The 26,718-nt window shown below is 43.4% G+C and overlaps 2 protein-coding genes across 2 annotated transcripts in view; both read left to right on the forward strand.

Moving 5' to 3' along the window:
* Nucleotides 1-13,499, forward strand: part of NCOA2 (nuclear receptor coactivator 2) — a 187,838-nt gene extending 174,339 nt beyond the window's left edge. Inside the window, exons 22-24 of the mRNA XM_084207355.1 lie at nt 769-967; nt 6,322-6,411; nt 9,406-13,499. Of these exons, the coding sequence (XP_084063481.1) occupies nt 769-967; nt 6,322-6,411; nt 9,406-9,417 (301 nt within the window). The 3' untranslated portion in view covers nt 9,418-13,499. The remainder of the gene's footprint in view (nt 1-768; nt 968-6,321; nt 6,412-9,405) is intronic.
* A 6,906-nt stretch (nt 13,500-20,405) lies between these two features.
* Nucleotides 20,406-26,269, forward strand: PRDM14 (PR/SET domain 14; the record flags this gene model as incomplete). The annotated part of the gene is made up of 6 exons (XM_084203031.1): nt 20,406-20,946; nt 21,179-21,465; nt 21,642-21,912; nt 23,446-23,648; nt 24,915-25,016; nt 26,264-26,269. 6 exons carry the CDS (start codon nt 20,406-20,408, stop codon nt 26,267-26,269), a joined length of 1,410 nt encoding a protein of 469 aa, XP_084059157.1.
* Nucleotides 26,270-26,718: the final 449 nt, after the last annotated feature.

The following is a 26,718-nucleotide window of genomic DNA, read 5'->3' on the forward strand; positions in this document are numbered from 1 at the left end:
CAAAGACTAGAGAAGACTAATGTGTAAACAGTGAAGTGCATTTTAAGAAATGCAAAGAAGTCTCTCATATGGCTTTCAACATACTGGGAAGGAAGATACTGTTCAGAAAGCATTTGGACTGAATAAAATCTAGGATGAGGTTTCCCACAGTTACTCCCCCGTAAGTTGTTCGGGAAATATCCTTAAAGAAACATAGATGGTAATTATCTTAGACTTTGTTGTTTCTTACAGTGCCACATTTTTAAAACCTGATGCAGAGACCTAGTAAATAAATTCCTGCACAGTTGCATGTCTATATTTGTGAGCCCACTTGCCATAATTGTATGTGCAAATCTGGTATTTGTATATGCAAACAGCCTATTTTGCAAAAAAGAAAGTTTATTACCCTGTCTTCAATTTTAGCTCAACAGTCCTGCGCTGTGCTAACACTGGAGGTTAAAGGTGTTTTCCTCTCCCTCCAAACATTACTTTAAAATACATGCAAAGCTCCTTTAGACAGGTAATTGGCTGTTCTTGCACGTGCATAACAGATTTGTACTCTGCCGTAGTTTCACACGCAAAGGCATGCATTTTTGTACACAGATATGGGACCTTGAATTTTGAAAATCTGCTCCTTAGACATTAATGCAGCTGAAAGCTAGTTTTTCCTTTGAAGTTGGAATAACTGACAGTATATAGAAATTCTAGCTTAAGATATATTTTTAAAAGTTACTTAGTGGCTTTAGCATTCTAAGTCTGACACATTGCTTTTTCCATTCCTTGCTGTAGCATGTTTTCACAACAGTCCCCACCACATTTTGGGCAGCAAGCAAGCACCAGCATGTACAACAATAACATGAACATCAGTGTATCCATGGCAACCAACACAAGTGGTATGAGCAACATGAACCAGATGACAGGGCAGATCAGCATGACCTCAGCGACCTCTGTGCCTACATCAGGGTTGTCCTCCATGGGTCCTGAGCAGGTGAGAATCTAAGGATGTGAGATGACAGCTAGAGGATTTGCTTTTACTTCCAGTAGTTTTTCAGGTCCACTGCATTGTTTCTCTTACTAGCTGTTTTGAAAAATTACGATAAAAGGGCTTTGGTTTTAGTTCTGCACTCGAATAGCCAAGGTGACCAGTGAGGTAGAGAGCACTGTAGCTAGCTCCTGGACTTCCATGGGAAGCACATGCTGATGGTAGCTCCTGTTCTCAGTAGGTAAGTGTGGCACAGTTGCAGTTGCTGATTTTCCCAGCAGCAGAAGCTGGATGGCAGGCAGTTGCTTCCTAGAGAGAGGAGTGAAAGCTGCCTATATGGGCAGGGTTTGGAAGATGCCTCAACTGCCACAGTATTTGTAGTCCCAAACAATAAATATTCAATCAGCTTTCAGAGCTATCCATGTGGCAACTTTACAAGCACTAAATGCACATTTTTTGTAATGCAGTGCATATAAAATAGGTTGCTGAATCAATAGGTAAGTAACCTGTTCTTTTCTGCTGAGATGATGTTTACACACTCATTCTTATTTGATACAGCTGCTTGGGATATCTGAAATAGGAAAAAAATAACATGTCTGTTTGTCAACCTGCAATGAAACTCTCTTGATACATTATTAAGTGTTTGATAAACAAATCCTGTTAATTAACAGACTCATATATTTGTTTCAAAGCTGACCTTCAGCTTGTTCAAAAATACAGGCTTGAAATTATGGACTTTTCTTAGAAATATTCACAGGAAGGTACCTCTTGTGTCTTCAGGTAACATCTCTTGCTATAGAAATCTCTTGCTGTAACTTTTTTCTGATACTAGTTTAAAGCGGTTATGTTGATGGCTTGTTAATGTATGACTTTTTTTCAGCCTAAATTTGATAACAGTGTTTACTTTTCTAGTGTTGTCCTTCACCTTAAATAGCTCTTTTCTTCTCTCATATTTTAGAAGGATTATATTAACTGGTTGGTTGGTTGGTTGTTTTGGGGGTTTTTTGTTTGTTTGGGTAGATTCTTTTTGTTTAATTTTGGGTTTTGTGGGGTTTTTCTTCTAAGCCAAACAAGCCGTGGTTTTTCGGTCTCTTAGGCTTTAAACTCCCATTGCTTTTCTGCAGCTGTTATAGTTTGAATCAGTATTTCCTAAGCACCAGAGCCATGTGCATGACACTAGTTCTTCACCATTTCTCTTGGAATACTCTGACAGACTTAGCTGCAGATCACATTTGTGTTTTACAGCTGCTGCATACTGGTGACCCAGAGTAATTTTGATACTCCCAAATATGTCGCCTTCTCTGATATTCCCAGTTGATAAGCCAAATTATAGCAGACTTTATTTATTATTAGTTACCAAGCTAATAGAGTTGCACACATTTACTGTAGTAAAACAGTAGTAAAACCAAGAAAGAAAAGAAAGGGGATTTAAAGGTTATGACCCACTCTGATTTCTCAGCATACCTGTGCTACACAATTTTTCTTAGGAACCTGAATTTACAAACGGCATTGTAGAAAGAGATCTGGTTTTATTTCAAAGATTTCCATGCAGGCTACAGTTTCCCCTGGCACAGCTGTCACACTGCTTTTCCTTCCTGTTAGACTACAAGATCTTGTTTTAAGATAGCATTTATCTAACTTCCAGTAAGCTAAATAGGCTGGGGTTCTTTATCCATCTCAACATTTGGGTTTCTGCCCATCAGTCCGTTTTTTGGATCTACTTTAAACTGTGTTGTTGTAACCTCCTCCTAGGAACCAGAATGGAGTAACCAGAGACAGTGATTTAACAGTGACTGTACCAAAGTTGTGTAGAGTCAAATTCTGCTTGTAGTTTCTCTTCCAGTGTATGGGTTGCCTTGGTTCTTTTGGTGACAGTGTCACACTGAAACCCTTATGATGGTCCCCCAAATTCTCCTGAACACATTCTGCATAGATGAATCCTGCATTCTTTGTTCCCAGAAGTTTTGCCTCCCTCATGTCTCCATCAAATTGCATTTCTTAGATTGTGTCTGTTAAAGCAAAGTGCTGTGGCTCATTCTGTAGCAATAACCTGTTTTCCTCCTGATTTACCACCCACCATTGTGTCATCCACAGGCAAATGTTTTATGCTTGGTCTAGGTCAGAGGTGGCCAGCTGACAGCTGAGGGGACATTTCTGGACCACGAGACAGTACTTTTTAGTCCTCTGGAATGTGCTGTACTGCTTTGTATTTTCTTTCTTGAGAAACACAAGTAACTAAAAATGTACACTTGAATACTAAAATTGACACCTTTTTTTTCCTGTTTTCAGGGCATAGTGTTTTACTTAAGACATCTTTATTTAGCAATTGACCTAGACTCTGCTAAACTTTTTCTTGTAACTGGTGGTTTTCAAAATGACTGTATTTTCTGTAATTCTGCTGACTGTTGCTATTTCATTCATTCTTTGGGGTTTTCTTATACTGTCACCTACACTTCTGTTTACTTATTCAGTGTCACTTTTAGTGTTCCACAATACATAATTTGAACTTCACATGCTTGTCTCTTTCTAACCGCAGTGAGACCAACAGTGATTCACTGTTACTCTCTGCAAATGTGTTCTAGCTTTTGAAAAAAACTCAACATTTTTACTATTGGATGGTTTTGGAAGTAAGATCTTACTACCTAATAATAAACTGCTGTGCCTGGACTGACTTACCAGGTGAGAAGCAGGTATATTACCCCTGGTACCAAACAGATTTTGTTGGCTCTTTCCTCTCTTGTTGTGGCACTATGCTGTATCAGACAGATGCATCCAGAGCTCAGAAATACTAAGTTTGGTGTCTATTTGATCATACTTGTATTATCTCCAACTTCTCTTGTTCACCACCTGGGCTCCCAGCATCACCAAGCAAAAAGATTGTGGCCAAAATGGGCTTGGTAATTATTATATACTTAGAGGCTCTTTTATATATTTGAGGAATGAGATCTTGTCTCATTATCATCTTCTCTCTTACAATTACGTTAAATCTTTTTTCAGGCTGCTCTTAGAAGTGTTTCTTCTAGGAGGCTGCTACCAGGAATACTGAAATGCTGGCTGCCAGGTCTGCAGGTTCCTCCTGTCCAAAACAGCTTTCCTAGGCATTAAGAAAGTAAACCTTCCTGGTGTTACACCATTCAGAGATCTTACTGTGTCCTTGTCCTCATCTTCTTGGCACAGTGGAGTACTGCCAGGGTTTTGCCTGTTACTTATTTTGCATCATGGATCTGTGCTATTTACAGAGCTATCAGAGAGGCAGTTTGAAACCTATGCAAGAAGAAAAGGCTTTTCACTATGTGATGTAAACCCCTATTTAGAATTCCAGTCAGAGTAGTTGTGTATTAATCTGTACAGGGCAGTACTCCCCTGGCCAAAATTATTATGGCATTTTGAAATGTTATTTTGATTTTGTTCAGCATACCAGATTAAAGGAGCTCTGGAGTGGTAGGAAACTTAATTTGTTATACACCTTGTATGTAACTTTGTTTTTTGGGAGACTATTAATTTTGCTCAATTGCAAAGGAATTGTAAAACATATTTTCTTGTTTTAGTGAGTCTTCATATATGATTACACCACTTTACCTTTCTTCAGAAAATTATGAAAACCTTTCAGTTTCTTTGTCCTTCTCCATACTTTTCTAATTGAAAATTTTTGCAGTCAGAAAAGTTAATGTCAGGTGTTTTAAGGTCTTCTGAAGCAAATGTATTCATATAACAAAATAGTAGGGGTTTTTTTGTTATTTTTTTGAGTTTGGGTTGGGTTTTTTTTAATATCTGATACCATGTCAGTCAGGATTCTTGCATCTTACTGGCAAAGAGATACTTTAATAGAAACTTCATTGATGCCTTTGTTCCTTTTGGTGTGGCCTGGACCCACTTTCCTTTTCTGTACCTGTCCTAAGTGCCATGAGGCAAATCACGCAGTCATCTCTTGGTTCCAAAACTGCTGTTGATTCAGGATACGAATTTTTTATTTCTGCTTTCATTTTTACCTCCCTTTGTCTACTAAACTATCAGAAAAGGTATTTGTGCTTCCACATTCTAATGAATATTGATTAGTAGCAGGAAACACTTTTTAAACATGGATTCATCAGTTGCATGCAGATGAAGCTGTAAAGCTGTCTGTTACCTTTCTTTCTGAATAAAATAATGTGGTTCTCTTCCCTTCTGATGTAAATGTTCACATTCAGGCTTAAAAATCTCTCCAAGGAGCAGAAAGCATCACTAGGAGGCTTGCAGCACTTAATTTCTTCAGAGTTAAAATTCCGAAGGCAAAAAAAAAATATTAGAAGTTTTTAATCCTTCCCATTGAATTGTAGTCTTGTATCTGGCAGAATTGGAAACCAGTCTTTAGGTGGTTGCATATGAATGTATTTTTCAAAATCAATGACTAGCAACAGAAATAAGAGTCAGGAGGACCTGAAATGAGAAGACTTTGTATGGTGAATTCAAGAGTCCTCCACAACAAGAGAAGGCTGAGACAAGATCTTACCAATATATATGTTTGGAAGGACAGTGTAATGAGAATGGGATCTACTCTGAGGGAGAAGAATTGACTCAAGAAAGTCTTCCTAGAAAGAAGTTTCTTTTTTTCCCTGTTAAACTTGTAAGGAAAACTGTTTCTTCTAATATTTCAGAATCTGGCTGAAGGGCTCTGTTTTGTATTTTATGCCAGTTCCTACATGGTGAGATTAATCCATTGACTGAGAAAGCCATGCTGTAAATTTGGCAAATTGCACATGACTAAGCAAGACAGACCTTTAGGTTGTGCAGAAACACATAGCTTCAACTTTCCTGTGACTGTGTTCAGAAAATTGTGGAGACCATCCTTTAGGAAAGCATGCCACTGCACGTTTTCCCATTTAATGTTACCTTTCTCCCATTGCTTGCAAACAGAAAAGTATTGTTAAAACTGAGTCAGTAGTTGGTATAATTTAGCCTACATGTTATCTCATCAGGCTTTGAAAAAAGTGTGTGGTGGTTTGCAAGCAGCAAAGCCATGTGTTATTGAGGTTAGGAAGGTAGTTACATGTTTCTGCTTTCAGAACTTTGATAGCAGGGATTTCCTCTTCAGATAACACTGACATCATTTATGGAACCTGCTTTGTAAAATATGCATAAGGGTCATAGTATCAGGAATGAAATCTTTGTTGTTGACTGTGAAGCAGAATAATATAAGTCAAATACATGCTGTGCAAGAGGAGTGCCTGGCTATGCAGTCACTTCCCTGACTTTAGCATCATCTCAGGAGTGGGTGTTGGTACATGCAAGTAGTGTACTGGTCTGTAATGATTCTTTTGAATTCCCAGCCCTCCTCCCAAGATATTTTTGATTCATTCTCCTTAATATCTTGTTACCAATAGGTTAATGATCCTGCTATGAGGGGAGGCAATCTCTTTCCAAACCAGCTGCCTGGAATGGATATGATAAAGCAGGACGGAGATGCAGCACGGGTAAGAAATGGGGTACAGGCACAGTGGAACTATGAGTATACTGAGGCTGGAGCGGGTACGGTACCTTTTTACTTACCAAGTTGCAAGTGTCCTGCATAATAGTAATTAATTTGAGGGAGGATTGCTCTATAGACACAGAGAAGGAGGGAGGGAGGGACAGATGGACGATGGACGGACAGACTGAGAGCCGCCGAGTGATGCAGGGGAGGCGCCATCTAGCGGCACCTCCTCCTGGGCCGGGGCGCGGTTAAGTTCTCTGCTGTTAAATAAGAGGAATTTGAGTAATAGGGGAAATTGGAAACATCTGTCTGAAAAGTTAATAACATGAGTGAAAATGAAGAATGTGAAAGTACTGAGGCAGAAGTAACCATACATATATATTTTATTGTATCCCTGTCTTTTTTGTATTCCTATGTATTTAAAACTTCCCAGAAGCCAGTTCTTCTCACATCTTCATCTTGCTCATATAAACATACAAATGTCTGTCTCCAAGAGTGGGGGATCTGTACATAAAGAGTCTCTTCTGCAGCCATTTCATGGTCACTTTGATTAGTAAAGAGATGCAGTGTATTCTGCTCTAGCAGAAGTTGTTATATACCAAAGCATTATTACAGAATCATAAATTGGTTTGGGTCAGCAGGAACCTTAAAGATACCTAGTTCCAACCCCCTGCCATGGACAGGGCACCCCCTGCCATTAGACCAGCTTGCTCAAAGCCCCATCCAACACTGAATACTTCCAGGGATGAGTCATCCACAACTTGTCTGGGCAACCTGTTCCAGTGCCTCACCACGTGCACAGTAACGAATTTCTTCTTATATGTAATCTTGAACTACTCTCTTTCAGTTTAAAGCCATTACCCACTGTCCTGTCACTATATGCTGTGGTAAAAAGTCCCTTTCCAGCTCTCTTGTGGGCCTTTTTAAGTACTGGGAGGCTGCTAGAAGATCTCCTACTTAGTGCATTCCCTAACCAGTTAAATTTCATGTGCTAAGAGAAGCCTGGCTGTCAGACAAGAGAATACCAAGTACTGCTGAGGAAAGAAAGGGAATAAGGATGTTGAGACAGAAGCAGACTTAAAGGAGGAGGTAGATTTTAAATAATTGTTGAAGAGAGTGAATGTGGCAGAAAGGGTACGAGAGATAGTGGAGAGAAGTCAGGGTGCAGGTGGAAAGAAATGAGTGGCATGACTTTTGGCAGGGAATCTCTGGGGTGTAAAATTATAATGATGGAGTCAGTGCCATGATAATGAGAGGGACAGTAGCAATGCATAAGAGAAGCTTTGTTTCACCTGAAGAAAAGCAACTTCTTCAAACCTCCCAAATTATTTTGGAAAGGTACATCAGACTGCACTTTGTGATTTTACATTTATTCTACTAATGTACCTCTGACTGTCAATGAAAATGCAGTTTATGTGCACTATAAATACCTTTCACTGAACTTTGAACTGCAACAGAGGTTAAACAGCTGCTTTTTTCATGCAGGTGAGCCATAAACTACTCCTACAAAGCTTTTTTTTTTTAAAGAAAGTTCAATCTGTGTCATTAATGGGCAACTTTTGCATTACATAATTTTTTTCAAGTCGCTGCTATAGTGGGTGTGTTTATTTAGTATCTCTCTGGAGATACTGTTTCCTAAATGTCCACCCTGAAAATAAGGACATATTTGGATTTTCACTTTTGTTTCCACTTCAAAAACCACTAACAGGGTCCCTGAACTATCTCTCAGCGTGTTAGAAAGAGGAGTCAAAGTTTAGTTTGTATATATTATTTTATATATTTAATTTATAATATTATATATATTATTTGTAATATTAGTCAGGGCATGAGGGGATGTGAGTATGCTGTCTCTGCTGTGATGAAGGAAGGAGGAGCCACAATCAGGACTCAGTGCTGGTCACACCCAAGGAGCTCCAGCTGAACCGGCTAAATGGGAATAGGAGATGTACAAAACTTAGGACCTTGCTTTTCTGCTTTGCAGGATAATTCTTGCCACTGACTTTATTTGTCAGTAAAGCTACATTTCTAGGCCTTGTGTGAGTGCAGAGGAAGGTGTGGTAAGGTCCAAAGCACAGTGTAGGCAGCTTCTAGAAGGCAGCCTAGCAGCATGCACGTGGACTGGTGAGAAAGCTGCCTACCTACCAAACGGGGGCCTTCCTCATGCGTGACAGGAAGCTGTGAGCAAAGAGCTGCTCCACAGCCAGAGCTGCTCCACAGCCAGAGCCGCGGGATTTGAGTGAAAAGCAACCCCAGGGGAGGAGGAAAATGGATTTGGCTGGATTGACTCTCTGACCTGACTGACCACAGCACCCCATGGGAGCAGCCATTTACAAGGAGAGGAAGACAGAAAGGCACAGATTGCAGCCACTGGAAGGAGTAGTCTTAAAACAACTGTGAAAACCACATCCTGATGTTTTTGTGAATAAGAAGATAATCAACTCAGCTGAAACCAGTTTGTACTATGTTTGTGTAAAGACATCACAAGGGTATTGAGGTAAAAGACATCTCTAGGGATCCGTAGCTGAAGCTGGCTTTACTTCTTTATTCCCTTTTTCATTATGAGTCTTGGAATGGAAAGTGACCCAGAGCAGTTGTTTTCTTTGACAGTGATGCAGCACTAAGAGATTTTTGCACATATCCTGAGAATGAGACTTCTTTTAAACCCTGTTGCTATGCCTTCAGCTGGAGTTTACAAGAGGTGGATGATCCTGAGTTATTATAACATCCAGCATAATTGGAATGAATTAAGGACCTAAGAATGCAGTGAAATCAAACCACCATTGATATCAAAGGAACCAAATCACTGGTCAGTTGTATCAGTGTACACAAATAATAGTTTAGCTTTATACATTCTGATTAAATTTCAGGTGCAAAACTAACAGTAATGCAGGGTTGACAGTGCACTCCAGCATCCCAGATCTCATCGACCTGTCCATCCTCACTATCCCAGCAGGAAGAATTCATTTGGTTTTACCCCATTTCTCTTCTTTTGCAGAAATATTGCTGACCCTGAGGGTGGTTTGGTTGCTCCTTTCTTCAGCTGACTGGGCTCACGGCCCCAAACCCTTACCAGTTTGAAGAGCTGTGTCTGTTTGTTGTGTCCCCACGGAGCTGCCAGCCCTGGCAGCTGCCTGCTGCCACAGGACTCAGCCCTGCCTTCCCGAGGGGAGCCGGGGGTCGTTGCCGAAGAGCAGCCTCTTCTTTGACAGTCTGGAGCTAGCGTACAGACATTGCTCAGTCTGTTCACTGCATTCACCTTAGTGCAACTTAGATCTCTCCTGCAAAGTAAATGTTGACAGGCAATTTTCATAAACCATGTCAGATTGAATGTATTTAAATGTATGTATTTAAGGAAAAACAACCATGCTCTTGTTCTGTTTCTGTTTAGTTCTAGACCTTGGGGTTTTTTTTGCTTTGTTTTCCCTGGCTTACACAGTCTGGTGCAAAGGATTCAGTTCTGTCTGAAAACTGGTGTTTTAGACTAAGGCCTGCATTTTGGGGCGGAGAGGAGGCATGGAGGAGGGCATAGAAGCAACGTCTGGTACATTTAAAGACCTCCAACAAGCATGTTCCACTGACAGCAAGTCAGAGAAGATCAACTGATGCAGAAAACTATACAGACCAATTTTGAATGGGGTTAAAGTTGTGAAACAGATGAAAATTACCCTGTGAGAGGGCTGTTTATATGGGGTGATTTGGTTGGGTTTTGTGGTAGTGTTTATGATGCAAATCATTAATCCGAACATAAAAGTTGGTTACATTCTCATTTAATTAAATTCCTAACAATCAGCAAATCTGGTTTTTTTTTAACCTGGCTCTCCTGACCTCTGTCATCTTACTCTTTCTAATAGAATTAAAAAACAGGTTACTCCGTTATTTCCTTTCCAGCAATCTGCACAGAAGAACTGGCAGAACTGGCTGCCGAACAGCAGATTTCAATGGTAATGCATGTAATGATTATGGTAGTGGCAGAATTGGTGCATAATATCAAAGATACCTGCTTTAAAGCATGATAATTTCTGGTTTCCATCCCCTTAACAATACCTATAGCAGATATCACTACAGACTTCACCACTATCATGTTTCTGATTATTTTAAAGCAGTGTGGACTACGAAGACGTTTTGTAAGGTACATAAAATCCAGTTTATATGTAAACAAGCAATAATTTAAGTTGAAAACTTAAGTGTTTTACTTGTATAATTTTTGTGAGATATACATGTTGTGAAGTTGATTCCAAATGAGGTACTTCAGTATTAAATTAGATATCTTCTTAGCCGTGTGTGTCTCCTGGAAAAGTGTTTTGTAAAGGATCACAATGCCTTGATTAGACCTAATTTGTAGGCTTGAGACTTCTCATTTTCTAAGCCTTGTGATTCTGCTCATAATACCATTTAATTAACCTATATTATATGCAGCCACTGTAGGAACCAGTTCTTGATTTTTGTATGTTTATATCCTTTCGTAACAAATCTTAGAAAAACTGTTACTAAGCAGGCCACTATTAAGGCGTGTTGGTTTTTTTCCTTGCCCACTGTGGTTTGAATAATCTTTTACTATATTGACATCACTTTCTGAGGACTTGGAATATTAAGAAATTGATGAGTTTGACCTGTTTTCTTTCTGCTGATTCCTAATTGTTTAGGAATGGTATTCCCTAATTTAGTGCTCCCACTGAGACTCTCCAAACCGTCAGCACGCTTGCTCCCCCTCCCTCTTTCCCTGTGGAGGACTGGAGAGGGGAATTGAAGGTAAAGATCATGGGTTGAGATAAGAACACTTTACTGGAAACAGCAATGAGATAAGGAAACAGTTACAGCTACAGTACTAGTGACAGAGGGTACAAGAACGGAAACTCACGACATGCCCGATGCTCCCTCCGCCACTGCGCTGATCCAGAAGAGAGCCCTTCTCCTGGGAAGAGACTCCCTTCCCCACCCCGGGAATGATGTGAGGTGTTATAGAATAACCTCTGGGTCCTAGCCATGCCCTCTCCTGGCTTCTGCAAAAAGTTAACCCTATCCTGGCCGGAACCAGGACACTAATCCACAAACTTTCTAACCTGAATGCAAATTTTTTGATGAAATGTAAAATGCAATGCATTTTATAATATCTCATCAACCCTGCCTTTTGGGATTGAAAGGTTTGTCTTGTTGTCATTTAATTTGTTTTGGTATTCAGGTGGGAGTTCAAATAAAATAGCAGTTATTCTATGTTAAGGCTGAGGAAAATATGACAAAGGCTGTCTCTGTGTTTGTCCTTAAAGAAGACATTTTGGAGAAGCAGCACTTTTTCAGCTGTCACCATTCTGTTGCCGAATTCAAACAGAATGCTTAGTCAGCTGAGCCATTCTTTGACCTGCTGATGGGAAACAATAACCATCAGCCCTAACCTCCACAGCCTCATTACTACAACATTGGTCTTGAACTTGCATTACGTATCTGACAAAAAAATTTACTTATATATGAAATGTATAAATTTGAAAGAATTAATTTCATGCACCACAAAGCGTAAATGAGTTTAAAAATAATTTTGTTGCTATTGCATTCTTTTTTGGTTCTTAACCATAACCTCTGCAGATAGATTATTCTTTTTCACAGTGGAAAAAAATAGTTTAAATTTGTCCCATTTCACAACAGACCTGCAAACCCTTATCTGTAGTGATTATGATACTTCATCATCCATTGCCATTTTAAAAGAAAGGAGATTGTACCTATCACTTTGGCTCCGTTTGGGTTCATTGTGACTTTTGTCGTCTTCTAAGTAATGAAAGAGAAAAGTGAGTGAAGGAATCTTCTGATCATATTGATCACTATAGAAACAAAAAAGCCAAATCAATTCCCTTCATTATCAGTATTTTTCATCCTGTATACAGTAAATTTGTCGGAGAAAGTACTCGGATTTTGTTTTAAGAGAACAATTAATCAGTGTTCTATTTACATTATTAAATGTGAAAGGCGCATAATGTGAAAAATAAGCATATATACATGGTCGTACGACCCGTTTAAGTGTTCATGTAATGTGGTGAGTTTAAAAAGTGAAGTGAGCTGTTTTGCTACAAGGAGTTAATTTGTACTCAATCCTTAAAATATTGTCCCACACCGGTATCCCTTTGGGCCTGTATTAATTAAAAGCAATGTTTTTGCAGTTTATACAATACATTTTTTAATCTTTGTTTAAAAGCGGAATTCATATGGGCTTAACAGATTAAATGGGTGGCACAGCTCCACTTGCAGAACCCAAAGATACACAATCAGTTTTGAAATGCAACTTAAGCCATTAATTGTTGGTGTGAATTTAAAAGTTTTCTAGTATTTGTATGGTAGTATGCTGCCTAAGAGCAAAAGCATTCTCTGCACAAAAGAAAATTTACTGTAGTGGCTTTGATTTTAATTAGAATTTTCTCCCTGGTGTTTCTTTGTAGACTAAAACAAAATCTTTTAAGTTTCTTACTACAGGTAAAGCTATGTGCAAGAACCTCAAAATGCTAAAATCTAGCATAATGCCTTAGATCTGTTTTTAAGTCTTGTATATTCCTACATAGCTGTCTGATGTATTATATTTGTATAGTGAATTGTGTACAATTTTGGAATAAGTGCATCATCACTTAATCTTTATGTTGTTCAATAGAGATGATGGACACATTTCTTCAAACATTTACTGTCATTTAATTTTTTTCCCTTTATGTCATTTGTGGGTTTTATTTGTACAGTTCATCATGAAGTTGCATCTGAGATGTGTGTATATGAAAAGATTATACAAGGGTAAAATTAAGCAATATATAAACTATGGTTCTTCAGGAGAAAGCTTACAGTGTTTCAGGTTGTGATTTATTTTCAAAACGGAGTTGACTCTGAACATCACTTTGTTCACCTGCATTGATGTTTGTATTTCTAGTGTTAGCAGTTTATGCAAAGGTAGATATATTCAGAGAAATTTTAAATACATTTATGCAAGTTAATATTGCTTTGCTGATGCTATTTGCTTATTTGATGTTAAATAATGCTATTGTAAATAAAGAATTCTGTTGTTATTGCATCATTTAATAAATTTTAATGCCTTCGGGTTTTACATGGCTTTAGAGATTTCAACAGGTTTCTGTTGTGTCTTCATTTGTTCATAGAAGGGCATGAAAAGTAGCACAAAAGCACTGGAGGGTAGGTGGATTGCTAGGTTTTAAAAAAGCAGCAGGCATTGGTAACAAATTGAAATTCCAGCTAGCTATTACTTACAAGTCCTTTCATCTTTTCAGGGCTATATTGACTGAAAATGTTTACCACATGGCTTAGTATGAGACCAGTTCATATGAGTACTTTTTTTTATCAGTCAGGATGAAATGGGCATCTTTCGTGGCAGCGTTAGCAGAGGTAGACCTCAAATGTGGAGATGAGACGAGTTACAGCCTTGTTCTCCTTGCTGTGCCAAATGGTGGATTTAAGACAGTTGAAAAATTTTGATTGGTCAATTAAAAAAAAAAAGAGGTACAAGAATGCTTGTAGCATTCCAGAATGGACAATGTAAAGAATGATCTTATGTTGTCTCTGGGAAATGGATGAGGCAGGAAAACTTCTTATATTAAAAATTTTAGAAATTAAAGACCTTCAAACACTAGTAACCTTTTGCCATACCTACCAAAACAAGGCTTATCCTGCAGTTCTCTTATTTTCAGCAAAATTATGGTGATATAAGGAAACTAATGCAAGGAAAGGACGTTTCTTCCCAATGTGGAGTCGGAAGCAAGCAGAGAAAACATCCATGTAGTAAGAGGCAAAATGTTTCCAATGAGAGCCTTGCCTTTAGACATTCTTATAGTTAATTAATATTGAAAAGAAGACAGAAAAGGTTTAGCTAAGACTCCTGGCATCAAAATATGATGAGCTAATGATGACCTCTGATGTAACTGGCTTTATGAAAGAGAAGTGCGGCCTTTTACTTTCTAGATCAGGCTTTGTTGACAGAGCCAAGGACGTGTGACATATGGACGAGTTCTTCTAACCTGATGTCATGACCAAACAAAAAGTGACTGCCTTTTGAAGGTCCTTCTCATGGTAAACTGTGCATTGAGTCTTGCAGACTAGACTCTTCACAGGGATAGAACAGGGGTGCCTGGCAGTTATTAATTGTTCCCCAGCTTGTTGCTCACCACCTCCAGTTCTTTATGTGTGTTCCAGTGTAAAAGGAGGACAGCATGTCGTGCATGCCTGGGCTGAGGCTATGGCAAGGGCAGAGAGCAGCCAGTGGTATCAGCTCTCTGCCTTGGTTCTTGGACTGTGAAATGTGGGGATAGAGATGCCAAGTGCAGCCTGAGTGGGCCTCTTGACTGAACTCACACCCTGTCTCCTGGAACAGTGATCACAGTGAAACCTTCCTGATGGATTCGTCTTTGTCCCAAAGAAAGTAATGCTCAGAGCAGCCTTGAGTGATTCTGTTGGCCGTGTGCATGTAGTGAGTATATATGACTTGTGTAATATCACCTTTTTGACATCCCTGTTGGCACTTCAGCTGAATTCCAGCTTTTTACACAGGTCCCAGAGCCACAGTAAGAGGCCATACTCTTAAGTCTGCTAAAAGAAGGAAGAATGAACACTAATTGATGGAAGTCCTTAGGAGACGTAGGTCAGGAAAGGTCCAAGTTGGAATTAGTGTGGGTGAATCTGTATGAACAGTGGTCCTTCAGAGCTGGGCATTGAGCTCTTTGCCACTTCAGGACAGGTTCTTGGGATGTCTCTCAGCTGAAGAAGAAACCACAACAAAAGTTAAAGACTCAGGTGGTATGATGGACCCCATTAAACCTTCTCAGACAGGTTCTAGTCTGAGCCTCCTTTGTTACTGCTGCTAATGACTCCAGCCTCAGCCATGACAGTGGGCTTAAGCCAGATGTTGTTACCAGGAGGAAGCCCTTGTATATCTTGTTTCTTCTCTTCAGTCTCTCGTTCTGTATGCTTACCTTGGGGATGAAAAAAACCCACACTTGATTGCATTACAGGGTTTATGTTTAAGGAGCATTTTGGAGTCCAGAGACTGTAATTCCCCAGTTTCAGTGGGTTATATTTTTCAATTTGTGTGAGGAGGACAGCAAAAGAAAAACAGAATTTCTGATCAGAAGTTTGAGAGACACACAGGAGGAAAAAAAAAATATCAAGTAGAGGATCTTAAAGGACAGTAGGACAGTTAGAGAAACATTTGATGGTGGCTGAAACAGAACATTCTGCCTGAAAGGGTGAAGTCTGACGACTGTACCCTGGAGTATGACCATAATGTGGTGGAGCGCTCAAGGGACAATTGTGTGAGTGCTCATGTTTGGTGCATCCAGCTGCACCAGCCAGCAAATAAAGGACCTGAAAAGCTCAGTGTGAGGGCTGGGACTGTGGGTAGGGATACTGGGCAGGCAGAAGGGCTGTTTCCAGAGCAAGGCCCCCCATGAACCAGTGTTCATGAACCTAGAGAGGGAGGGCATGATGTGCTTTCATCAGTGAACACAGAGCTCTACCAGTTAAAGAAGAGGTGAAAACAGCTGTGTTTGTCTTACATGGGTACCACCAGTGGGTGCAATTGAGGTTAACAGCTTGTTCACGGCAATCTGCGTGACTGAACGTGACTGAACGTGTCAGTGTCCTCTCTATGCATCCTGTGTCTGTGTGTCTCTGGCATTTGTCCTCAGCTTTGCTGCTGGGTGAACCTGCAAACCATGGCTGCTGTCGTTAGACAAATGCTGCCATCGTTCTTATGCACGAGGGAGGGTGGGCAGGAAAACCCAGAGCCAGCCAGTGTGATTGCCAGGAGCACAAGAGGTCACTGTGTCCAAGGATGCTCGGATAACTCCCTGCTCCAATGGGATGAATGCTCTGTTACTTCTCCAATGCCAAGGAGCTGGAACCCTTTTGTGGATCATTAAGAGATTCTGGCTTTAACAACAGCAGCAGTTTGGGGGCAGGGGACAGGCCAAGGGACAGTTTGAGTGCCATCGAATTGGTGTTTCCCCCACCTCCCCTGAAATTAGGCACTACAGGCAGAAACACTCCATGATGAAAGGGTGGCTCTGTGCAAAGAAAGGAGCTGAGAGAGCATTCAGACCCTTCTTCCACCACACAGCCAGAGGTAAAGCTCATTCACACAGCAGCAGGAATGTGTCAGTTCCTACTGAATATGCTCTAAACTACTCAACCACCACTCACTGAGACTTCATTTAAGAATTAAGATGGTAGCAAAGACGGGAAACTGAGACATTCCCCCAGTCCCATACAGCTGCTGGGGAGGTGAAACTGCTCCAACTTCTGTGATGTGCCCAGGAATTTCTCCCTAGGAGATATTCCTGCTAAGACAGAGGAGGAAACATGGGAAAACTCTCCAATTGCTTGAAAAATGTCTCTCCTATCCAAGTTTCAGGCTATACTTCACTTTATCACTTCATTCTGCAACTACTCAAGATGCTGGAAAGTCCCACAGTGATCCTGATTGGAGTAATTTATTCAGCTCCCTGCAGACTGTTGGCAAAGTGTCTTTAAAACACAAGAACAACAGATATTCCTGCCTTTGCTTGTGTGTTCACTCAGTGGCCTACTCCAACAAAGGGAAAAGGATTGCATCTCTATGACAGGATTGGTTTGATCCAAATTTTAGACTGGCTTCCCCACCTCTTTCTTGTGCATGTATTTTTCAGGTAATAGTCTACTCTCAGTGTACTTGGAATAATTTGAGAGCAATTAATTACTTTTGTGAAGTCACAGAGCAAATGGTAACACCATTAAAATGCTGCTGTATCTAAAGATACAGCTAGTACAGGAAAAGAAAAGTTGAATCACCTTACTTTTGGTTTCCCCTTTTTTTAATAGTCTACCAGCAGATTCAGTTGCTCTTCTGCTACCTATCCTCTTCCATAGCCATAGCAATAAACTGTTTCTGCTCTGACCTCATCTAAATTGCAATTCAGGTTATTTCCATGACAGCATCTGGTGCCATTGCTGGGATTCCCATGTCCATGCTGCAGCTGAGTATCAGTGTATGTGCTGGAGCACAGGGAGCCCACCTGTGGGAAGATAAAAATCAGGGAGTGCTGTGGCACTGTAGTCTTTGGGCAATTACAGGGATACTCAGAGGTGTAACTTGTGTGTTTGGGGATGTGTAGGAGGCAGGCTGCTTTAACCCTGGAGAAAGGGAGACGTAGAGTGGATGTAAGATTGATGAAGAACTCACTCATGTCCAAACTGAGAGGTGACTGAATGCTATGCAAGCAGCCTGCAGGGATGTCCCTTGGTGCTTGTTTAATTATGCATCCCCCACCTCAGTGCAAAGAAGGAATACACTCTAAAATCCTGCAGCAGGGAAGGGAGGCTAATAGACTTCTCTGATTACTTTATAATGAGACATAAAATCAGGGAAGGGAGGCCCTCTAGGCTGGCTGTCCACAGTACTGCCCTGACTGTTGGGGGTGCATCTGCAAGGCTGCCCTTCTGCTTCCCCCACGTCTCTCCCCGAGGTCATGACTTTTTTAATGCACTAAATGCCTTTAACCTCTTAAGAGGATGTTAAAGCATCTAAAGATTAATCTGCAATATAGTGGCAATGGTGCTTCAAGGCCTTTTCTCCCTCTGGATTCTGTGTCATCAGGCTTCTAGAAAAAGGAAACCTTTTGTTTCTGGTTGTGTCTACAATTTAATTAATGATGTGACTTCTAAAATTTCATGTTGTACTAATATGACTTCATTTCTCCCGAATTTCTAATGTGAGCATGTCTCCCCTAGTCCCTCTCCCTCTTCCTTTGCTGTGATACCTGGACACAGCATTGTCAAAAGATTTCAGATTCACTGGCAACACTCAAATTCTACATATAACTCAAGCTTTTCTGTGCAATCACAGCTCAAAGACTTATTCCTGTAAATCAGGTTAATACCGGTACTACTTTTATGCTACTGATGCATCAATAAAGTTGTATTGAAATGCCTGGCTGAAACTGTTTCCTAAAGCACTATAGCATCAATTCTGTTTTACAAATAACAAAGGTTTGGCACAAAGCAGAGAAAATTAGAAAATAAAATTAAAACTGAGAAGACAACTGGAAAATCAGGCCATTTAAGCTAAGGGACTATCTCAAGCAAGTTCTATAATGCTGCATTCCTACTTTCTCCATAAGACTTGTGCATATTAGCTTCCCTGGTGTATTTAATACTTTTGTCTTGCAGAGGTTGGGATGGAGAAGGAGGTTGTAGGTAGGAGAATTAGTCCAGTACATTCAACGCAGACTATAGAAATGTTTCTGCTCAACTTTGGGGCAGAGATGTGTTAGACTGGCTGTGGAAGGGATCTTGGCAGCTGAGGGGGACTGGATCAGCTCTGTCTCTCTCCAGTGGGGTTGTGTGCTCCTGTTTGCTGTCTAAGTGTTTATGTCCTGAGTGAAAAAAAAAAAAGGGAGATTGTAAATGAAAGACTGTAGTAAGAATTGCAGTGCCTGAAGGAATGAGGGCTGAACATCCTCATTGCCCCAGGCAGCCAGTGATTCTCAAACTCTCTATTTCAGAGCACTTAATTCAGGCCAGATAAGAAATCAGGATTGAAAGGATGGCTTCACCTCTGGTCAAGTGCAGGCAGTGACTGTGTCTGGAGCTGAGATTTCTCTGTCTGGGGCTGCTTCAAGTGCTTCCTAATGCATCCCTTCTGTGGGATGAAGACAATATTTTACATGGGATCACATGGAGCTATGCTAATTAATTTTTATAGCACACCAAATATAACCTTTGAAATGGCATTTAAAATTCCAGGAGCTAAGCCTGGCTATGTTCCCCACTCCAGCTGTGTCTGTGTGCAGCTTGGCTCATGCTCTGCTGTTTTAGAGAGATACAGCCCTATGCTGTATCTCTCTGAAAGAGCCCCCTGGGTGCAAGCTCTCCACAGTGCAGCAGAGCCCATCCTGTCCCTTCCCTCCATGCCTGCATGTGCAGTGTCACCCAGGCTGGAATGAGCTACTCAGGAGGGAGCTCTGCAGTAACACACGCTGCATGAGGTTTTGTCCTGGGCAGAAGATTTCCCCATCTCTCTGCACCAGCAGGGATGACACTCTGCAAAGTGAACAGCTGGGCTCCTAGGATCCTTCAGCTCCTTCCAAACCCCCTTTTCATTGCAATTTTGCCATGTATCCACCTGGAAGGAAGGCAGGAGAAAACCCTATAAAAACCTGGGATGAAACCATGGGCAGGGGGATCACCCAGCACCTCTGCAGGAGGCAAAGGTCAGGTGTCTTCCTCTGGTCCCATCCTGGGCAGGTCAGCATAGGCCTGGTCATGGAGCCAAGGAAACCCCAGCAGGAGCCCAGGGTTCTGCTAAGAACCTAACAGGAAGCCCCAGGCTGGAGAAAAAGCACCTCAGCTGTGCCCGTGAAGCCTGCAGTCACTGTGCTGCTCCTGTGCGTCCAGGTCACTGGAGCTTCACAGGTGTTTTCTGCCTTTCTATATTCAAACCACACCCCTGCAGCCCCCCAAAACACTGTCTGGGTTCCTGCCCCGTGGAACCCTGACCTCCGGCAGCAGGTGGTGGTCCGTGGGGAGCACCGTTCCGCACCGCGGCCTCCTGCCCTGCGGAGAGCCCACGAGGCTGCGGCCGGGCCGGGGCCTGCAGAGGCGGAGGGCAGAGCCGGCGGCGGGGAAGGTGGGTCCGGGAGGCCGGACCACCCACCCACCGCCCTCCCCTACCCCGACGTGGGGAGGGGCGGCTGGGCAGCTCCGTGAGTAGCCGTGGCTCCGCCCCGGGGTAGCCGTGCCGGTCGGGGCAGCACCCCCGCCCGCCCCCGGGGCTGTGTGACCACCAGGGCGGCCGCCGCCGCCCGTGGCAGCCCTCCCCGCCCCGCTCCTCGGGCCGATATAGCCGCGGGGGGCGGGCAGGGGCCGGGCCGCTCGCCCCGACGGCGAAGGGCAGCTCCCGCACCTCCGTCCTGCCCTGCAGAGGGACCCCGCTCCGGCAGCACCCAGGTGTCTGCCCCCCTTCTTCCCGGCTCGGCTCTTCCCGACATGGCTCTGTCCCTGGCCGGCGAGTCGGTCCCCGGAGACGGCGGAGACTCCTTCGGGATAAGCCCCGCCGGCCTCGCCTCCTACTACCCCTCTTTCCTCCCACCCGCCCATTACTTCGAGACGGCTCCCGACTTCTTCCAGCCCCTGAAACCCATGGGCGAGCTGGCTTCCACCTCTCCGCCTCTGCCTCCGTTCACCTTCAGCAGGGTCCCCGCTTTTCTGAGCCAGCCGCCCCCTCTGCCCACCGACCCTTTCCCCAGCCTTCCTTTGCCCGTCTACACCAGGCTCCCGGCCCCCTTCCCTCCCAGTGAGGGCTCGGCCCTCGGGACGGGGGCCCCGGGGTCGCTCTCGCCGCCCTACCCGAGCCCCCCGCACAGGGCTGCCCGCAGCCCGGGGGCAGACGGGGCGGCGGGGCAGAGCTACAGGTACCACTTCACCGAGGAGGAGCTCAACGCGGTGCTGTACGGGGCACTCCGGAGCAGCCAGCCCACCGGGAATCTCCACGCCATCTCGGGGCTGCGGGTGTGCCCCGCCACCTCGGGTAAGGGGGTATTTGACGGCGGCGAGAGGGGCACAGGGTGACCCTGGGCGGCATGTCGCTCCTTGCAGCCAGGTGTGCGGGAGGGTTCGGGACAGTCCCAAAAGGGGTGCAGGCGGCCAGGCTCAAGGGGCATCGCCGGGGTGATTCGGGCTGCGGCCTTTGTCGGGGAGGTAGGACCCACCCGCTCCTGCAGGGCCGGTGCCGTGCTGAAGAAGGGGTTCCTCTTCTGCAGGCGCTGCGGACTCCGCCGCCCCGCTGCTCGACCGGGACTCGCTGCAGCTCCCCGAAGGTAGGTGTCCCGGAGCGCCCGCCGCGCCCGCCCGCCCGCGCCGCGCCGTGCTCAGCCCCCTGTCCCCCGCAGGGCTCTCGGTGCTGCGGGTGGCCTACGGGGACGTGTCTCAGCTCGGAGTCTTCTGTACGGACCCCATCCCGAAAGGAGTCCGCTTCGGCCCTTTCCAAGGCAAGGTGGTCAACACGAGCGAGATCAAGACTTACGACGACAACTCGCTGATGTGGGAGGTAGCGGAGGCACCGTCGGGCTCACCCCGCACCCCCAACGCGGGGCCGGGGCGAGGTTTTTGGCGTCCCCTCTACCGTAGCCTGCAAGAGGGGTCGGCCCAGTGTGGGTGGTGGGACTGGTGACAGCGGGACGTGTACGGAAGGTCAAGCCTGATCCTTTTTTCTCTGCTCGCCAGATCTTTGAATGTGGTGGCCTGAGCCACTTTATCGACGGGAAGGGCGCCGCTGGCAACTGGATGTCCCTGGTGAACTGTGCCAGGTTCCCCGAGGAGCAGAATTTGACGGCTATCCAGTGCCAGGGACAAATCTTCTACGAGACCTGCAAGGAAATCTTCCCGAACCAGGAGCTGCTGGTGTGGTACGGCGATTGCTACGTGCAATTTCTGGGCATCCCCATCAGCTTGAAGGGCATGGCGGAGGGGAAGAAGCCCCCGCAGCACCCCGAAGGTGAGCCTGCCAGCAACCCCTTGAGCGACACTGCCCCTTACTCCCACGGACGTGTGCCTGACCTGGATTAGATTCACACGAGGGGAGGTAAAGAAACACAAGCACCACCTTTGTCCAGCCGTTTAACTTTAAAGGTTTCCCAGACCCTGCGATGTGGCTGTGGTGGGTGACCCGTCCTGCCCCGCAGCCCCGGTCCCTCGGGTCCGTCCGCCCATCCTCCCAGGGAGCCGATCCCCGGCCGCCCCCTCCTGCGGCATCAGCACCCCGAAGCAGCAGCTTCCCCTCGGCACCGGGAATCCGGGGGTTTGCATCGAGGGCTGCCGGCAGCGCGGAGCCAAGAGGCTCCTCTTTCTTCTGCCGTCAGCCCGCTCCCAGTCCGCGGTTCCTCGGGGAGTTTGAAGTGTTGTTTGGTCTGACGATTGTAAAACATCTGGTGGTCCTGGGCTGAGCTTGCCTCGGCCCCGCAGCGCCGTTGTTCAGGGTCCCGTTTTGGGAGGAGATGGGCTTTTCGGGGTTATTCCACTTTTGGTCCTCTTTTCATCTCAGGATTGCACACCTGACTTTCGTATAATTAACGCTCTCAGTAAATAAGGCAGGCTGAAGTCGTTCCGATCCCGTAATGCCAGTATTTGCTTGCAAAGGAAATGTCAAATGCACTTACGCCAGGGTGAGAGGAGAGGGAGAGTAGTTCTACTTGTAATGTACAGACAGTATGATCTTACAAGCAAAACTTATGTATGGACAAAACTGATTTGTTCCAGTGCGGGAAAAGCTGCAGCAGGGAAGGGAATGGGTCAGCCCTGCTGCAGCAGGAAGAGAGAGAAGCAAATTTTGCATGAAAATTTGGCGTGGAAAATTTTGTACCTGTTGTCTTAAAGTGTTTTATTCAGACAGATGCTAAGTTGTTCATTTCATCTTAAGGCTTAAGCTGAAGCTACTTTTCCTAAAGACAGAAAAGAATGTATAAACGCCTAAAAATTTTCTGGTGTTTTTCCTAAATTCGGTGGTAAAAAATGAATTGAATTTTTTTTTAAAGTCGAATAAATATGTTATTTTGTTCAATAGTTATTTGAAAACGATAGAAAAGGTGTGCATTTTTTTTTTCCTTTTGGAGTGGTGGGTAAAAATTGCAAACAATTCTTGATAAGAAATATCTCACAATGGTTGCACACGGGAAGAAGTTTTTATGTGGGACTCTGAGTTGTTTCTTCATATGTTTTCTTGCTATTTATGGATAAACAAGCATGAAATTCTGGTTTTGGTGAAGTTAGTGGCTAAACCGAATAATTTTAGCAGACTGTGGGCTCTCGTTTGTTCCCCTCCTTTTAAAAGGCAAGGGGAGCCCTGCGAACGCTCAGGAGACGCGGCACATATTTTGTTAAAGATATTGCCAGCATCAATTTACAGTCGTTGCCCTCTCGGAGACTTAAAATTCCCCGTAGGGGTCCCAGCTCTGACAAGGATGCAGATTTGATCTGAATCCCTTTTACCGTGGTGTAACGGAGAGGTGGCACTTTCCCTTCTGCTGTACAGAAGCCGGGGAGAGCTTCAAGTGTGAGCGCTGCGGCAAAGTTTTTGCCTACAAGTATTACCGGGACAAACACCTCAAGTACACCCGCTGCGTGGACCAGGGGGACCGCAAATTTCCTTGTCACCTTTGTGACCGATCCTTTGAAAAAAGAGACAGGCTGAGGATTCATATTCTCCACGTTCACGAAAAGCACAGACCTCACAAGGTGAGCCTGCTCCCGGGTCTCTCCGCAGTCACTGGCTCTTCTGAGGGTACTTATTATTAAGTCTTTTTTTTGGTCCAGATAAGATGCTGATAACGTTCTTCCCCCTCCAGTTTACCTGGCAGTTTCCTGGTGGGACTGCTCAAGAAGAGCTTGTCATGTGCAGCAAAGCTTGGTTAAAAAAATTTAATGGGTTTGGGTTGGGAAAATAAGCCCCATAGTTTCAGTTTAAAAAGAAACAAAATTTCTCCTGGGCTTTTTGGATGATTGTATGTGAGTATTGTTCCTTTTCTTACACAGTGTGAGGTTAACTTGTGTTTAAAGGTGTGCTTGGCTTGTCCGCGGTCAGGGGAGAGTTGTCTCATGTCTATTTCCCACACCCACCCTTCGGTCTGAGAACCGACCACAGCTTTATCTGCGTCTGTTGGACCAAACAGGGCTTAACAGTTTTACAGTCAGTGTGAAGCAGATTTTCAATGGATGAAAACAAATCTTTAAAATGCTTTACTCATCTCCACCAAACACCTTACTTCTAGCACCAGTTTTCTCTAGCAGCAGTGGGAATGGAAAATCGGACTTTTTCTAAAAGCTTGGGAAGGGCAAGTTCTAGTGCTTGAAATGGCACAGTTAAATCGGTCCTCAAAATTCTCCAAACACCTATTTTATAGATCATCTTACAATGTCTATTTTTTTCAGAAAAAATATTTTGTAACTAAAATGGCACTATTACAATGTCAGAATATCTGCATGGAATTCATAACAGATAAAAAATATTCCATTAAATATGAGGTATTAAATACCATGTAATTCCTTTTCCTTTCCCTTGCCTTGGTAAATTAAAGATAAACCGTCTAAAGAATAAAATAATCTTAAAGGGAAAAAATTTAAACTGGGGCTTGGTTTAAATATATTTTTAAGTATTTTACAGAAATTTTCAGATGTTTATTACTGAAAATCAATATTATCTGTTCTGTAAAATAACAATTTTTTAAATTGAAACAATTTTAACACAAATTATTTGAAATTTTGCATGGTTTTAATATATATATATATATGTACATATACAGGTAAATTTGTTCTTAAAACCAGACTAAATTCTGGGTATTTCAATTTACTGCAGCTTAAAATTACTATTGTGTTTACACATGAATACATAAATACATGTGGTTATCTACATTATATGTAGGAAATGTGCACATCATCCACATACTTAATTTTTCCTTTTAACTACGCTTCCTTTTAACTTTATTCCTTTTTTTTTTTCCCCAGTGCTCTGTGTGTGGGAAGAGCTTTTCTCAGTCCTCCAGCCTGAACAAACACATGAGGGTTCACTCTGGGGAGCGCCCCTACAAATGTGTCTACTGCAACAAGGTAAGGCAAAGCCCTGCCCCATCCCTCCCTCTGCTGTGCTTTGTTTTTTCTCTGTTTTCTTTCAAGAAAATGCTTTTTATTGAACTGGTAACCAGATGAGTGGGTGTATATTCCGGGCAGTTGTGAGGTAAGGTGACATGGCTGGATGAGACTGAAGAGACAGGGTCTGGTCTCCATCTGACATGGAGCTTTTGGTTCATACCAGCTCAGTGATCTGCTGCAGAAATAAGGTCTAGGGAAGCTTGAGAGCATTTCAAATACATCCAAAGCATGCAGCTATGTCCAGTATCCCACTTCTTCATCAGATAGGTAATTTTTGGTGTTATTTGCACTGCTTCTGGACTGCAATAAACAGATTTGGTGTATGAACTGAACCTGCACAACATGAATTTGTTTATGCTTACCTTGAAATATCAAGATTGTTGATGGGCAGATGGGCATGGAGGTTTCACTTAAAAAAGAGCACAAGGAAAACCATACAGCCCTGATCAAAGATGCGCTCTGCTGTTACTGCCCATCACACTAGGGATGATTCAGGTGAGCTCTCCCTCTGAAAGTGCTGGCAGCTCTTGCAGCAGACAGCACGTGGATGCACAGGCTGCTGGAGGATGAATATTGGTAGGGCTCCCAGTGCTGTGGAGTGTCCCTGCAATGCAGAAGCCCCATCAGCAGTGGTAACCTCCTCCTGACTTTGTAGAGAGAGAAGTTTTGTGTATGACTGGCTGGACTAGCACAAAGCTGAAGTGTCCTGTTAAAGTGGCTTTAGAGGAAACTCCTTTTGGCTATTTTTTTTTCTCCCCATGATCATCCTGAACATACTTGTTCTCAGAGATTAGGATGAAATCTCATTCTTAATCTTCTGATCACAAGAGGAGTGGCAAAGCTTTATAGGTTGCTCTGTAAAGAGATCTGTAGGGACAGTTGACCACTCCTCCAGCCAGCTGTGGTTGGACTGTTGTGGATTGGATCTGATTAAACCGTTAGTCCTCAGGATGCAGCTATCCTAGGACATAGTCATAATTTCTGAGGCTGGAAAACCAGGGTCTGTTTTAATGAATCCTCACTGGCTCCTCCTATGTGGTTACGATATTTTTCCTCTTCTACCTCTAACGGTGGCTTTGTTTTTCCGGCTCCTCTGCTGGAAATCAGTGGTCACTTCTTTCAGGAACATTGCGAGATTAAAGAAACAGTGCTGGGTCAGCATCACCATTCTCTCCCCAAAACATATTTTTGCCCTTGATATACAGATCTAAGGACTTATGTATAGGAGTCTGTGATCTTTTTGTGCTCTAAGGTTCCTAGAGAAAGGGTATCTAAAATGTATTGCTGTTTGCCATGAAAACTTACTAGAGAGTATTTATTTTGTGTGGTCTGCAAATAGTGAAGGACCTGAAATTATCTCTCTTTGGATAAGAAAAAATGGGGAAAACACAGGCAACTTTACAACATTCCTGCTCAAAATTTAATGAGAGAGTTTTATCCCCAAATGGAGGGGAAGTCTTTATGACTTTGCTACTCAAAAGTGTTAGTGGTGGGGGAACAGGCTGGAAACTGCCTGCAGAAAGAGAAGAATATGATGGAGCAGGGAAAATGAACCTGTAAATGATGTATGGTGGACTGCATAGATGAATTTTAGCAGCCAAATCCCAAGACAGTCAAAGGGTTTAACTTTAGAAAAAAAAATTTTTTTAAGGAATGCCTG

Source organism: Fringilla coelebs, assembly GCF_963513975.1.
Source record: "Fringilla coelebs genome assembly, chromosome: 1".
In the NCBI taxonomy this organism is placed as follows: domain Eukaryota; kingdom Metazoa; phylum Chordata; class Aves; order Passeriformes; family Fringillidae; genus Fringilla; species Fringilla coelebs.